The sequence below is a fragment of the Cupressus sempervirens genome, chromosome 3, assembly GCF_028749045.1.
Source record: "Cupressus sempervirens isolate cs-2001-9-10 chromosome 3, ASM2874904v1, whole genome shotgun sequence".
NCBI classification, from domain to species: Eukaryota; Viridiplantae; Streptophyta; class Pinopsida; order Cupressales; family Cupressaceae; genus Cupressus; species Cupressus sempervirens.
In genome coordinates, this window is record NC_143120.1 from 241282399 (window position 1) to 241297933 (window position 15535).

Genomic DNA, 15535 nt, shown 5'->3' on the forward strand with positions numbered 1-15535 from the left:
AGGGAGGTTCATGTACGAGTTCTACTAATTTTGTATAGAAGGATAAATACAAAGGACATCGAGAAAACATGGGAGGTGAGTTGTGAGTGAAGTGGGTGATGGTTTCAGAGATAAGTTTTTGGGTTTTTTTGAATATGAGATCAAATGAGTGGATGCAATCTGTATTTTTCTCTTTTTGAACATAAAAAAAGTAGGGGGGGCTATTTTATTTCATCAAGAATGATTGGGTTGTATGGAATGGTGATTTGGTGTTAGCAGAAAGGGGATTAAAGTTTTTACAAGGACACAGGGCTTGGCTCTAACGGAGTTTTTGTGGACGAGGACTATCTAGAAGGGCATTCATATTTTTGGCATAACAAGGATTACTATGAAAGGGTGTCAGGAACATTGTAGTTTGGTTGCAGATCAACATCAGTTGCATGGAAGAACTATTTGTTCTTGTAAGATATAGACTTGAAATTATATTTGTATTTATGCCAATAGTTGAGTTCTAGGTTGAAAATTACAGTGAAGGATGTTATAAGTATGTAACAATTGTTAATACCTTCATAGTGAAATAGGGAGGGACTAAGGAGTTATAAAGTTTAATGCAATAATGTTGTACATGATCCTTTTTTGGAATAATAAAATACTACTAATATCAATTACAAAGCAAAAGACAACAAGATAGGGATATCGCAAATTGGATAGTAGATGTATAATTTTTTCTAAATCATTAATGAAATACATATCATTCCCGTGCGATACAAATTGAATCAACACTATAAAATTGATAAATAAATCATCATAATTTTACACAATTCCAAACAAAAATATAATTTGGGCAAAGGTAAATTTTTCTATCACAATAGCGTAACTCGTTTATGATCCTTAATACAACGCGAGTCTGAAAATTCAGCGTTTGGTAGGATTAGGGTTTGCAGGGCAGAAGAAATCTAGGCAGAAGAGGAGGCAGGTTAGAGCAGCGAAGATTGCGATGGCGTGGAACGAGCCGTGGAGAGTGTTTTTGAAGAGAGAATTCAACAGGAACTGGCCATTCCTCGTTGGCTTCGGCATTACCTTCGGCGTCGTCACCAAGCTTTCTCTTGGCCTCTCTGAGGAGGATGCCAAAAAATCTCCTTTCGTCCAGCGTCATGGAAAATGATGAAGGACTTATACTGGGTGGATTTCGATGGATTCTGTGTGGCTGATTTGTTAGTTATGTTTTCTACTCCTTGGAAGTTAGAACTGAGGTATTTGAATTAGTTCATTTGCTTCTTTTCTCCAACGGATCAAATAAAATGGCGATTTAAGGACTCATCTATGTTTTAGTAATCTAAATTTCTTGCAAGAATACAAGGGCGACAATGATTTGACAAATTTTGAATAATATAGATATGGCTTCGGGTGGACCTATCATGTTTCTTCCTCCAAACCCTAATGTGCTTGTATAATATTATTGATAATATATGAATATGATGCGGTCTTGTCTAACCCTAATAATTTGAAGTTTGAATATATATGTCTGTGTTTGTGTATGCATATGTATATGTTTCTTATGTTATGATTCCAGTATTCAAATCCAAGATCACATTATTTAGAGAGATATTTTACTTGGTAAGATGCAACTCTAACCCTATCCCTAATTTGTTGCAATTGTGATTCTAGTGAAAATTAGAAGGGGGCATTACAGGTCTCTTTTTGTAGAAATTCTCCTTTCTTGTGCATGTATGATTGTGCGTGTATATATATATATATATATATATATATATATATGGTAAGCATCAGTTCTTTTGAGTATATAGGATAGTAACAGCTGATTGAATTGTTCACACCTTTTATTTACTTTTGGCCATTATCATTCTAGAGAATTTTCAGTTTTAAAATATTTATAGAGTTATATTCTTTGAACCTAAATTGTTTTCGATCTTCCCTAATCTATGTTATGTTAATGCAGGAAGTTACAACAGCAAGTGTTTGTGTTGTCACTAGTAATATCCCTAATATTTCTTAGTACTGGTTGTTCCCAGAGTTGTTGGTTGATTTTTTTTTCCAACTATGTTGTTATTATTGATAGTGATTTTTCCATGAGGTTGAATGTTGGAAACTAATGTTTTTTGAACAAGCACGAACCTCCTACACTGCTGCCACAAGTTCTTGATTATTAGGCTCCTAAACTCATTAAATAGTTTGCCAATTTTTTTATTGTACCAGAATCTTTTCTTTTCTCAAGGAGAATAATGTTCTCTCATTTTTCCTCTCTAGTTGCCAAATCTAAAAGCTCAGTGGTTTGGTCCTTTGTGATACTGCTATGTTTTAGCACTTGTATAGATGACAGGATTGGCTGCACTCTTGAAATATTTAAGCCTGTCTCCTTCTGGACATATAAAGCAATTGGGGATTCTTATATGTGTTCATTTTAGGACTATTGCATAGAAACATTGGGGACTGTTTTCTCCTTTTGCAAACCAAATGTCATGGATTGATTCCCTTAGAAATTGTGCTTCCTTGTGTGTGTATATATATATATCATGTTTTATGTAAGCTATAGTTCTTTTGAGTTCTTAGGAATGTGGTGATTGAATTGATCACACCTGGTAAGTGGTATACACTTCTGTGGCTGTTACTATTCTAGCTGTTTTCAATACTTGTAAGATCTACAATGTTCGTCGGATTACACTCTTTGAGTCTAAACTGTTTTCTATCTGCATGTTCAATTTCTTTAGAACTAAATAAGATTTTAAAGCTTCAAATTTTACATTTTGGCTGTATAGTCATTACCTTCTGTGATAGTTTCCCAGAGACTTGTTCTTGAGCATGACTGTCATCTTTCCCTATTGAGAATGCATCTTATTGGAGGCACATGTGATGATGTCATCAGGGACTTTAAAGGAAGTTTCTTTGCATGTGTACAGATCTCCTAGAACTGTCCCATATAAGTTGGGAAACATCGTCTACAAGTTTCTTAGATATTTTATATAAATCATTCTTTTTTCAAATGCTTATATCCAGTTTCAGATGCAGAAATACACTAGTAGACTTGTAAAATTTCTATTGCTTGGAGCAGAAAAGTTTCATATTAAAGGCCCAACGTATGGTAAGAAGTTAAGGTTTTGAGAGTTATAAACACATTGAAGTTTTTATTAATTTATTGGAAATATGGCCATTTTTTAGTAACCTTCCAAAGAATTAGTTGAAATTGAGTGAGATTCCCAATCCTCTACAGTGTTGGGTAGGGTGTTGCTTTGCCTTGGCACAAAAATTCTTGAGAAAGCCCACTGAACATAGTATTCATCTCCTCACCCACAGTTTTTGGGCCCACTGAGCATGGTGTGCATCTCCTCACCTCCGGTTTTTGGGTCTGCATAATGAATGTCCGTTCTGGATTTTGGACAGGCGAATGTAGATATAAATGTGGGGTTGCAGAAGTTCCTTTGGATAGTGCCCCACACCTCCCCCCCCCTCCCCTCTCTCTCTCTCTCTATATATATATATATTCCTTGATCAGCTCTAATTAGTAGGTACCTTTATGTGAGGAAGATAGCTAACTACAATCTATTTTCACTTTTGCCTACCCTGCCCTTTCCCACTTGCATTTTGGGCGATTACAAATCAGATTTCTAACAATTTAATATATTCCATAACTATATGCCCTTGTGATTATATGGGGGATGAGGGGGAATTGCCAATCATGAAATGTTCCCATTCATTTACGTGAGGAAGATAGCTAGCTGTGTTCTATTTTTGCTTTTGCCTACTTACATTTTGGGTGATTACAAATCACATTTCTAACAATTTAATATATTCCATGACCACCCTTGTGATTATATGGGGGATGAGGGGGAACTATCAATCATGTAATCTTCACATTCAAATAACATCAATAAAATTAATATATAACAATAAATAATTAAATAAAAAGTGATATAATATAATTACAAGTTATTTGATTAAAATGAAAGTCAAGATATATATCAAGAAGAGTTGTGACTCCCTTAACATAAGATATAAAATTGAGAGGTGAGTCATTTGAAGAGGGAAATGGAGGAAGGAAGAAAGAAGGGAGAAAATGGAAATAAGGAAGCATTACTGGAAGAAGATAAAAAAGTGACTTTCAAATGGGCAGCAATTTTGAAGGTTTTTGACCTCAAAAGGTGGTAATTGTGAAAGGTTGTGACCATGATGAAGAGATGTGACTGTCCCTCATATTGGAGGATATAAAGGGGAGAAGATTTCATTTGATATGGGAGCCATGAGAGATCAATTTGGTGAATAATATATTATGCGTAAAGTCAACAATGAAAACATAGGTGACTTGAGCCTTATGTGAGGTGGTGACTCAAAGGAGTATTCATTCCAAGCATTGAAGGGACCTTATTTATCATCACATACACATACCTCAAGGCATCAATACAGGAAGGTCAAACCATTGAGCAATAACACTCATTGATAATGGCATTGATCAACATCCAAAGAGAGAAAGTCATCAGACCTGATATTTACAAGGTACTTAGGCAAGATTTAGGGCAATCCCAAAAAAGGTACATTACAGTCCTTCTGAAAGAGTCACAACTCTTCATAATTATCCCTCTTTAAAGGAGTTGCAACCCTTCATAATTACAACCATTTGAAAGACTTTGAAATATCCCCGACAGGATTATCGACTCTTTAAGCACCAAAAATTTTAAAACTTCAAGAGTTTGACATTTCGTCAGACAATTAGCAATCGAGCTCTGATACCACTGAAATGACCCTAGCTATAAAGGTCACTAAATTCCAACAATGTACTGTGGCAATTCGTCAAATAGTTTTGCAAACAGGCTCTGATACCACTGAAATAACCCTGACAGGTTATTGCTTTCTCCAGCACAAAAAATACTAAAAATTCAAAGGTTTGACATTTCGTCAAACAATTAGCAATCGACTCTTGAACTGCTGGAATGGCCTTTTGAGATAACCCGTGCTGTCTTTAGCAATTCGTCTAACACTAATCATTCAACCATATATGCAGGCAAATATAATGTTTGAACAATTTCCCAAATGTTTCAGAATAACATCGCCTAACACCTACGGACCTTCCAATTACAAGTACTATATTTTATTTGTAATCCAAAAGAGTAATTGAGTCTGAAAATTACAACTGGACAGCTGGGAGAGGAACCTGGTAAATCCTGGCAATAGGATCAGTCATGGGAACCTGAAATTAGCTTCCAAGATGAGGGCATTCGTTTTGATGGTAATCTTGCCAACAAATCTCGATCCTATGATTTACATCTTTTCTTTCTGCTATTACTCCAGTAGATCTGCACTTTATCCAGCTGCCAAGCATGAATCAGAATGATTGTCGTCTTCCTATTATTACTCCGGGTGCAGGGACAAGCGTAGAACACAGACATTTAGAAAGCCATAAGGTTTTGCCGCTCCAATAGACTTCGCTAGACCTTCACTGCTCCTTGTTACCGCTGGATATCAACAACGAAATTCGCAACCTGTACTATCGAGAGTTAAAACCGTAGATGATAATGCTTGCTGTTTGTACTATCTAAACCGCAGGTTATAATGCTCGTTGTTCCTCCTGTTTCGATCTCCTCTGCGTGCTCCTCTTCAATCTTAGGCGGAAAGTCAGTGCTGGCATTTGCGTTCGCTCTACCTTTCGATACTCACCGGCCATGTTTCCTTGAAGTCAATCATCTTGATTGGTAGACAGCTCACGGTAATAGGCATCACCGGCTGTCCAAGGTGAATGAATCTGGCTTGATCAATATACAGAGGTGCTGGATGGTGACCCACGAACTCTTTAACTAATCCTCCATGCTCTTTGAAATGACCTCAATGGTGTTCGGCAGCGCTGCTAGATGGAAAGATAACTCTAGTAATTCACTCTTCTGCCCTGGGTCGATTCACTGCTGCAGAAGATGTCCCTTACTCTTCGAGCTACTTATGAAACTTATCACAATACCAACTCCTCCATTCGGCCCTCAATCCTGATAATGAATATTTTATAATTTTATGACCACAAATGATTGCTCCGATGAAATGACTGGATGTCACCTCCAATCTGCAATAATTCGGATGATATTTCACACCCTCAAAATTGCGTACCAATTGAGAGTTATCGTTCTCAATGGCCAACTGTGACAATTGTAGAAACCCTAGGTTCCACAATGCACCTGTGATTGAATCACAACCTGAAAATCAAAGAGAGATAATCAACTGCCTCCTTCGAATGGAGCCCCGGGGTGCCTATTTATTCTTTTCCCTCCATCCTCTCCAGAGACTTCTAGAACCTTTTTGATCTTATCCCTCAAGTGACTTTATTAAATATTTTCCAAGTCACTTTATTAAATACAAGGTCATCTTTTAATATTTATTTATTTAATTAAAATAACTAATTAGTCGTCCTTGGACAACCATTAATTAAATTAATTAAATCGAACTGTCACCAAAAATTGGGGACATGACAGACTTACAACTCCTCATCACGTTTGCCTTTTGCACTTGGTATAGCCCACCTACCCTTCTTGGGAATAAATTATAGTGGGTTGCATGGAGTGCTATAGTGTAGATCTTGTTAGTGTAATTTTAGTATGCTAGAAGGCTGAGCCATATAAAGAGAGTATAAACGTAAGATATATCTCTTGACCTTAGGACCAACAAATGCAGGATGATGAATGCATCTTTTATATGCAATGTTACCTCTGATCAGTATTAGTTGGTTGCTTGTAGGCAAGCAGCATGCAACATAAGGAAAAAGAAGAAGCCCCCTCCTCTTCCACAATGTAATATTCCTTTTGTAAGTATTAACAGTCTGGCGGCTGTTGGCCTATTTAATGGCTTCATGTAGGGTAATGAGTTAGATTAAGGAACTCTTCAGATGTGGTGATCATTTAGTCCAGCTTATCTGGCTTTGTTAGGAATCTTTAAGTACAGGTCTTAATGACACTTTTTGGAGGGCTTTGGATAAATATTTTATTATTTAATAAATAACCTTCTAGGACAAGTGCCAACATGGCAGACATAACGTTTTTTTTCTAATTAAATAAAAACATTTTATATCCCTAACTGGGTGTGGGATTTACCCTTTATTGAGCTTTATCCTTTATTGAGCTGATTTCTCTCTTTCTTGTTTGGAGATTTTAATATCAGGTTTTACTTTTTCGTATTTGGTTCAACCATTGAGTTTGTGAAGACAAAAACCTTTGTACAGAATGTCTAATTCATTGGTCATTGGTGGTATAGAGATCACTTTTGACAGAAGAAATCAAAAGAATGATTTCCGAGAAGGCAAGAAGGGAAAATTTAGAGAGTTTACTGCACATATTCTACTCCCTTGCTCGCCATACCCTTGCACATTGCTGGCCATACAAGATAAGTGGGATATGTAGGTTTGGAATTCAAACTGCCCCATTTTTAAAGGAGCTCTTTGAAGATTTGGAGTTGTCCAGTGCTAGCTAGCAAAGAGAAATCAAGATTGAAGGGGATAGATGAGACTTGGAGCTGTAGCATCCATTCTGTAGACTCCAATTTGCCATTCCAACCTACTTTTTCAGACCTTGTATAATATCAGACCAAATGGGTACACTTGTATTTTTATTTTTAAGCCATTTGACCATCTGAGTATTGTTGAAAATTCACACATATTGCTGCCCACATTTTGTAACAAGTCCGATAAACATTTCCAGTTGTGGTTTTGTTTAATATTGAACATATTAAGCATTTATTTTCTTATCGTATTGTTGTGAATAATCTCTAATTTTTATTATTGTATTGTCGTTTATTTCAAAGATAGATTTGGCATTCATAAAACTTTTAAAATAAAGGGTATATATTACATACAAATTGCGATATGCTAGATTGGGTGCATCCGTAATCTCAATCATGAGGAGGACAAAAACACCTTTTTGGAACTAAGCCATTCTTGCCACATGATAAAGGTAGGGATGTAAGAGCGGCGACTACTTTAAGGAATAGGAATGAGAATGGGTCAAAGGAGATCGATTCAAGGAATAGATGGATGAGCAAGTTGCCCTTGATAGAGAGAGGGGAAGAAAGTAGAGCATTGATGGGGTCTCATTCTTCTTCATGTTCAGGGTTTTTATCGGATGAAAGACTTTACTATAGTGGGTGGGATAGGGTTCCTCCAAAGCTTTATTTAATAGAACAATGCTAACACTCAATTCTTCCATATTCTTATAGACCTCCTTGCTAATTAGATAGTAGCCTTTGACCAGTGACCAATGATTGTAATGTGTCATATTAGGATCTTTAGCTATCCCATTACACAACTTGAATATAACAATCTCAATGCACCCGCCTTCTCTATCTAGCTGAGGCCCTACTTAAATAAAATAATAGGTGCACAAGGTTATGCATCCGGTAGTGTGACTTTCTATACACTTAAATTAGTTGCATAATTGAGCATTACGTCAATTGTTTGTGCCTCACCAACTCTAATCATCTATCCTTCATATATTAAAGAACTTTAGGGATGCAAATGATATTGGTTGTATCATGCAACTGGAACTAGCCTTTGTTGTATGACACAGTACAAAATAGATGGTGGTATTCATCACCCATTATGTGATACATCCAGCTTGGTGAAGCCTTAATTAGCCGATAGGCTACTTATCTGGGGTTGCTTTGCCAGGAAGTGTCCTGTTCGGCCCGGCAAATGGTTCAACCCGAGATTTAATGCCTGGGGTTCGACACGGAGCTGCTTGAAATGGATTTTTAGCCGCTGCCTTCTTGCCGGATTGTTCCGGCCACTAGAAGCCACCGAGATGGAACTTAGCTCTTGTCCGACAAATAGACACCGAGTTGCCACCGAGATGCTTGGGCTCTGCTGCTGCAAGCATGGACACAGAGGGCCTATGGGACACCTTGCAGCTTTGGTGGATGATTTCTCTGGCTCCGTTATACAGATTTGCTAAATGGATAAACATTCCCACCATTTTCCATTGGGCATTTTGGGGGATATGGCAGTCAGATTCTTATTCATACACGGGATTGGGGTAAGATTCGGCTTGGTTTTAGAGGTCTGTTCTGGTTGTTTACTTGCTTTCTGTTATTTCTTTTAAATTTTGGTCTGTTCTTCAAACACAATGGGACAGTATCATTAGTTGTTTTGATTATAACATCTTGTTTTGTTTTTGTTCATATGGGTGGTTTCTGTTCATTGCTTACAGAGCCTTAAGCTGTACAATCTATGCATTCAAATATTTTGAGGAATTGAAGTAGAGAGTCCATGAACTAAATAGAGATGTTGTGGCAACGTTGATGCCCACCACAGAGAGTAAGCTGGGTTCCAATCCCATGGAATAGGAGATCAAATTTAGGGCTTATGCTATGTATTGTAAGAGAAAATAATTCTATTCCCATTTATTTTTTGTGTCATTTGCATCAGAAAACAATTTTTTTTTTTTGGGCTTGGTGCTAATATAATATCGTGATGGTTCTTGTTGGCTTAGGTCATTACAATGATATCTCATAAATAATTGGTTGTTCATTTGAAATAATTTTTAGCAATTGAAAATGGTACTGCTAGAAAGAATGGACTGTTTATTTGAAATCATTTCCTTGTTTAAAATGAAATATTTATTTTGGAGGTGTACGGGACAATCAATATTGAGTTAAAAGATAAGAACTTTTACACACACACATGGCAACATTCCATCTTTTGCTATCAATGTACAAGGTGAGGAATATGTGCCCCCTTTTCTCTCCTTGTTTTTCGACCGGTTAGTTCTGATTGCCTACATCCATGTATATATCTGAGAGTTGCTTGCTGCTGTGATTTAAATGGTACTGGATGCTTTCAGATTCAATTATTAAACATGTATCAGGGTTTCATTAATGCTGATTATAGCACCGACATATGATGCTAGAGAGTTGCTTTTACTGTATGTGCAAAACACTGATTGCTCTCCTTAATTGATTTGAAAATAGGAGTACTTACATCTGGACTCGGGACTCTTTTTGTGAATATGTTATATGAACTGTGCACAACACTGATTGTTCTCCTCAATTGATTTAAAAAGACCGTGGTTAAATATGATCATGATCAACAATTTTTTCTGTTTATAAAATAATATTATTAGACTCAGGTCTGGACTCCAGATTTTTTTTTAAATAGTAAATACACAATGGCTCTTCTTTAGCCGCTGCAATTCTGTCTCATTTAGCTTGTGGATTCGTTTGGTCCTCCCTTGTATCCTTGTAATCATCCTTATCATAAGGCACAAATAATTTTGTTGAATTTACAAAACCACTGTTGAAGTGAGATGTACCAATAAAAAAACAATTTTGATCAGGTTTAAGAGCAGGACAATGTCATGTCTTTTCAATTAAAAATGTTCTAAGTTTTTAAAAATATTATTAATGAAAAAATGCTTTTGTATAACTAAATATGTGTGATGTGTTCTTTTGATTTGGTTTGAATCTTCCAAATCAAAGACGGTCTTTGAGATAGTGATAAATTGGCTCAGTAGCATTAATCTTCTAAAAATGTAATGTTGTGTAGTTATTGAAGTGGACATTGGAATCAACAATTTTAAGGTGTGATACAATGTTACAATTTATGAATATTGGATTGACAATAAAAGATTGGTAGAAATGGTATTTAGAAACTGGCTAGATTAAGATGCCTAACTTGTGTTCATTTTAATGAAATTACAAATCTATTTTTGTAAGAGAAGGTATCAGATTCTACTTATAAGCACTTGTTTATCAGTTGGATCCATTTTATGATATGTTATCCAGCAATGTGGATCTTTGGAGGAAATCCACATATATGCTTAAAAAATGGAAGCCTGTGGAAATGATCTTAGAGAATCTGTTTCTTTGCATGAGAGGGGTAGGTTGAAAGTCAGTTACGGTCTTTGAGATCTCTTTGCATGTCATATAATTTATATTTATTTGATCTTGTTTGCAAGATATTTTCAATCCTTCTAAAAACAAAATTTTGGCTAGTCCATTAGTATTTCTGGTACTCATTCATAAAAGAAAAATAGGAAGGGGAGCTTGAATTTTTGAGTGGATGTAGAAAGAATGATTGAGGGAAAATGGTACTAAGATTTGAAGAAGTTTCTTTGCTTACACGAAATACGTATTATATCATTTCTGTCTACAGTTGCAGCATGCTGGAAATTGGAAATGCTTTCCACTACAAAACAAGTTTATAATCTAGCTTAGATTTGTTGATTGATAGGGATAGTGTTGTTGTATGTGTGTGTAATAGCATCAATCAAAATGCCTTCTTTTATAACAGAAGTGGTCTATGTGCTATTAATTAGAGAACTGGTCATTTTTTACACTATGTTTACTAGGTTGTTGTAGTGGGAAAGGAAAGTGGGCTTGAGATCCATGTCTATGTAAAAAAGCATCAACGTTGCTAATTGGTATACTGGTAGACCAAAAAATTGAAAAATACAGAAGCCATAATCGCTTATAGAACAAAATTCTTGATAAAATATTTGTTGGCCTTTGCATGGATTCTGAACATCTGAAACAAAATTCTGATCATGAAACGATGTCTTCCAAAAAAGAACGAATTTATAAGATATTATTGAATTTCTTAGCAATAGAAAAGGACCAATATAGTCTTCAATATTTTCTTTTTTTTCATGAGCAATGCTCTTGTCTCATAACAAATACTTTGTTTCCCAAGTCATGGCGTCATTTTTTGTCTTGTATGTTTTGCGAGACCCTGTTTTCTTCCATTAACTAAATTATGCCCAGCTTCTGAGCTGAAATAGTTGATTTATTAAATATTTTCAGATATACTTTTTCACTTACTCTGAATTGATTGAAGCAGCAACTGTAGGGAGGGTAGCTTTCGGTTGTCTCATTTTAAAAAATATTTTAGTTTTTGTAGGGCTTCATAATTTTTTTCCTGCAGGCTCTGTCTTTCAGCTTGTTCACACTATTTTACATATAGTAATTAGTGAAGGAGCAGATGTTGTTGGTCTTATGAAGAAGGCAATGGCTGTAGCAACATAATTAAAACATTAGTAAACTTTCATCTGAATTTTATGTAGAACACAAATCTAATTACAAATATCAAAGCTCGTTAAACTATTGTCTTCACAATCAGCTTCTATTGGTAAAAAATTAAACACTGACCACTGACATTTTTGTAGATTACAAGTTATGTTATCGTCGATATTTCTGGTCCATCCCAAATGCTTTGTGAATCTTACTGATCACCATTTGTAAACATAATCTTCAGCATAACAATCGGCGTAATCTTGGACCAGCAGGTACAAGTGCTAGTATTAAAAAAGAAGGGGCTCAGAAAGGGAGCGGAGGGGACAGGGAGAATAGTTTATTCATTGGGGTGGTTGAGCTTCATTAAAAAAGGCTTCTTGTTTAAAAGGAGAAATAGCCGTTCTAGAGGTGGTATTTTGGTAAGGAAAAGACCATTAGAGTACTTAAAAAGCAACTAGACTAACTTTAAATGGGGAGCCTCTTATAAAGTGAGTTTCAAAACAACCATCTTCCAACCCAACTCTCATTTTATTTTTATATTGAAAGCTAAAAGTAATTACATAAAATAACATATTCAGAACTGCAGTAACAACGGTGATCAGGTACACAAGATTACAACACTAATAGCTACTGCCAAAGCTGTTGCAAAAAATAGCAGGAGCATAAAGTTCCATAATGGTAGAATTCTACAAGGACATTATTGAAAATCCTTTTGCAGTAATAACAGTGATCAGATACAAAGGATTACAACACTAATAGATACAGTCAAAGCTGTTACAAATAACAGCAGCAGCATAGAGTTCCATCAAAGAAGAAATCAATGAGGATATTATTGAGAATCCTTGTATAAACAACAGTAACTAGTCCAAACCTGGAAAGTGTAACAATTAACAAAATCTTCAACTTGGAATACAATTGGCAATACGCAAAAAACTTGAACAGTTCGAACCTAACTATATACATTATAGTTATTTTGCACAAAGATATTCTTGTCATGAAGCTGCAAGAACTGGTCCGTTACTTCAATCAGTTGTTTTTGATGAGGAGCATCATTCTTCAGTTGTGAACATAAGAAAGCGAATTGTAACATGATATCAAAGTAGAACTTCAGAATTTCCATTTCTAGATGCAAAATATGAATTTAAGATATGCCTTAACATCTACTTTTCTAGATGATAAGTAAGATATATGATCTTAGAGTATCTCGAGATTTGCTAGTCTCTGGCCTTCTCTTAGGGCTTGTTTGGCTGCTCGAATAGGAATTGGGAACTGAAATTTGTTTATCTAAATTTCCATTTCTAGAATTTGTTATTCCAGATTTGTTTGGTTCGACAAAACTAAAAAATTGGAATTTGAGTTGAAAATGATGTTTGATTTTTTTTTTATCTGGCTGCTTTTTGGAAAATTTATATGCAAATAGAGCACCCAAAACAACAAGAGACAAAGCAAGTGATATGGAGAGCCCAATTATTTTGGTGCTTCATGTGTTGGCTTAACCAATAGCATTATCCTCAACCACATGCATTTCATATTGATTCTTGAGTGTGTTCTCCATTTCGAATTGGGGATAAAAATCAGTCAATAAAATGACAAACTGGTCATCTTGGGAAAAAGAACTAAAGCAGTTGCTAGCTTTCAGTCGTAGAGAAGGGGGCTTTGGGGACTCGAACTCGAGACCACCGCGAGTGCTTTTCTTAGTGGAATTTGTGATACCTTGTTCATAGACCTGAATAGCCCGTATTGTTGCCTTAAGCTTGACAGATTCTCCAGCGCCCCCTCGATCAGACAAAATATCTTGTCCTTGACGACAAATGACCTGAAAATAGTGTTTCAAATCGACAAACAATTTATGAATACAATAGATAAAACAATTTATTTTCAATTCTTCTGTAAATAACGAGAAAGATCTGAGAAACACTACCAAGGGTATAACAGTACCGGAAACCCAGAACAATAGTGCACAATGAGATAAACAATTTTTTTAATAATGATCTTATGTACTACGCCACACCTGAAAAATAATTATGAAATATGCAAGTCAAAATGGGAATTGGAATATCAATTCCAATAACAACTAGTTTGGTGGAATTGCAAATTCTATTTTTGGGGCTAAAATGTGAATACAAAACCGATTCACAATTTCAATTTGGTGGACCAAACTGAGAATTAAAAATAAAGCCCAATTTCCAATTCCTATCTAGTTGAATTCTCACAAATAAATGCACCCTTTAGTGTATACTCAGTGTGAGTTTGTCTCTCTTATTTTTTTGCTCCATTTTTGGGAGATTTTTTGCTTTGAGGCCATTGGAAACTCTATTGGCCATTTTAAGGTGGATGAGGCTATGACTTCTTTGGATGACACCACTTTCAGGGGACATGGTCCTTATGGTTGGGGATAGGCCTTGGACACGATGAATAATGAGGGCCTCCTCATTCGATGTTGACAACACTTCTCTAATGGCCATTTGGCTATAAATTGTCATCTTGTGTTGTAAATGTGCTACTGTTTGGTGGAAGGATGCAAATGATAACTATAGCTAGGGGTCCATCGATAATATGGCAAAGCTCAAGTCGATTGACTAATGAATGCACTTTTCTAGAGGGCAAGTCTTAAATGAGGGGCTATATATATAACAGGTATGCGAAGACAAGGAAGTAGGTTAAGGAAAAAATTATTGACTAATTAAACTCCCTACTATGCACTTCTGATAAGATCACCTTAAAGATAAATTCAGTTTTTCAAAGGCTATGTCTTAATGAGTCGAGTCTACCTTGGTGGAGTTTTAAAAGATCTCCTCCCACCCCCCACTCTCTCTCCCCCCTATGTGTATTTGGTAAAAGTAGTATTATTTTTACCATAAGCACCAGCTTAAAAAAATCGCAAGTTGTGAAACAAAAATATTGACACATGTATTTGGTGAAAGTAGTATTGTTGCATACATAGACATGCCAAAACCCCCCCCCACACACACACACGAGAGAGAGAGAGAGAGAGAGAGAGAGAGAGAGAGAGAGAGAGAGAGAGAGAGAGAGAGAGAGTACCCTTTTATGAAAGCCTCAAAACTAAGGATAAATCAAAGCCTTTGTGGGTAGTGATAGGGATGATGATAGTGTTTTGTAGGGCAGTTCCTTTGTGGCTGGTGACGAGGCTGACTTTTGGGTGCTACAAGGTGTTTTTTTGCAAGTTGTTATTACAAAGTGTAAGAGAGCCAACATGGAGAATACTCAACATGCATATGCATAAAACAAAATGCCATATTGAATTAAGCGCAACAACTATGAACAAGGGTGATACATGATTTAATTGGAACTAGGTGCTGAAGTACCGAGCATAGGGAGTATCAATACTTGTATGAGGTAAATTATAACATCTAAGGATTCAATAAGACAAGTCACCTACATGAAATATTCTTGACATGCTAAGAGATATAAGTCACCCACCATCCACATGGGTCAATCATGACATCTAGGGGTTCAATGGACATCTAGAGGTTCTAATTTATCTTGTGAATGTTTATACCTATTCATTTTATTATATTTTCACTTTTTAAGAACTCCTTGATCATACTAG

At 35.9% G+C, this 15535-nt stretch overlaps 1 protein-coding gene across 1 annotated transcript; it reads left to right on the forward strand.

Moving 5' to 3' along the window:
* The first annotated feature begins 689 nt into the window (after nt 1-689).
* Nucleotides 690-1393, forward strand: LOC149565760 (ATP synthase small subunit 6, mitochondrial-like). The gene is made up of 2 exons (XM_089819250.1): nt 690-829; nt 909-1393. The coding sequence occupies exon 2, from the start codon at nt 977-979 to the stop codon at nt 1142-1144; it is 168 nt and encodes a 55-aa protein (XP_089675376.1). The 5' UTR covers nt 690-829; nt 909-976; the 3' UTR covers nt 1145-1393.
* The last annotated feature ends 14142 nt before the right edge of the window (nt 1394-15535 follow it).

Bases quoted from the DNA above. Each gene is read 5' to 3' on its own strand.
- LOC149565760 (XM_089819250.1), top strand. From the start codon at position 977: ATGGCGTGGAACGAGCCGTGGAGAGTGTTTTTGAAGAGAGAATTCAAC.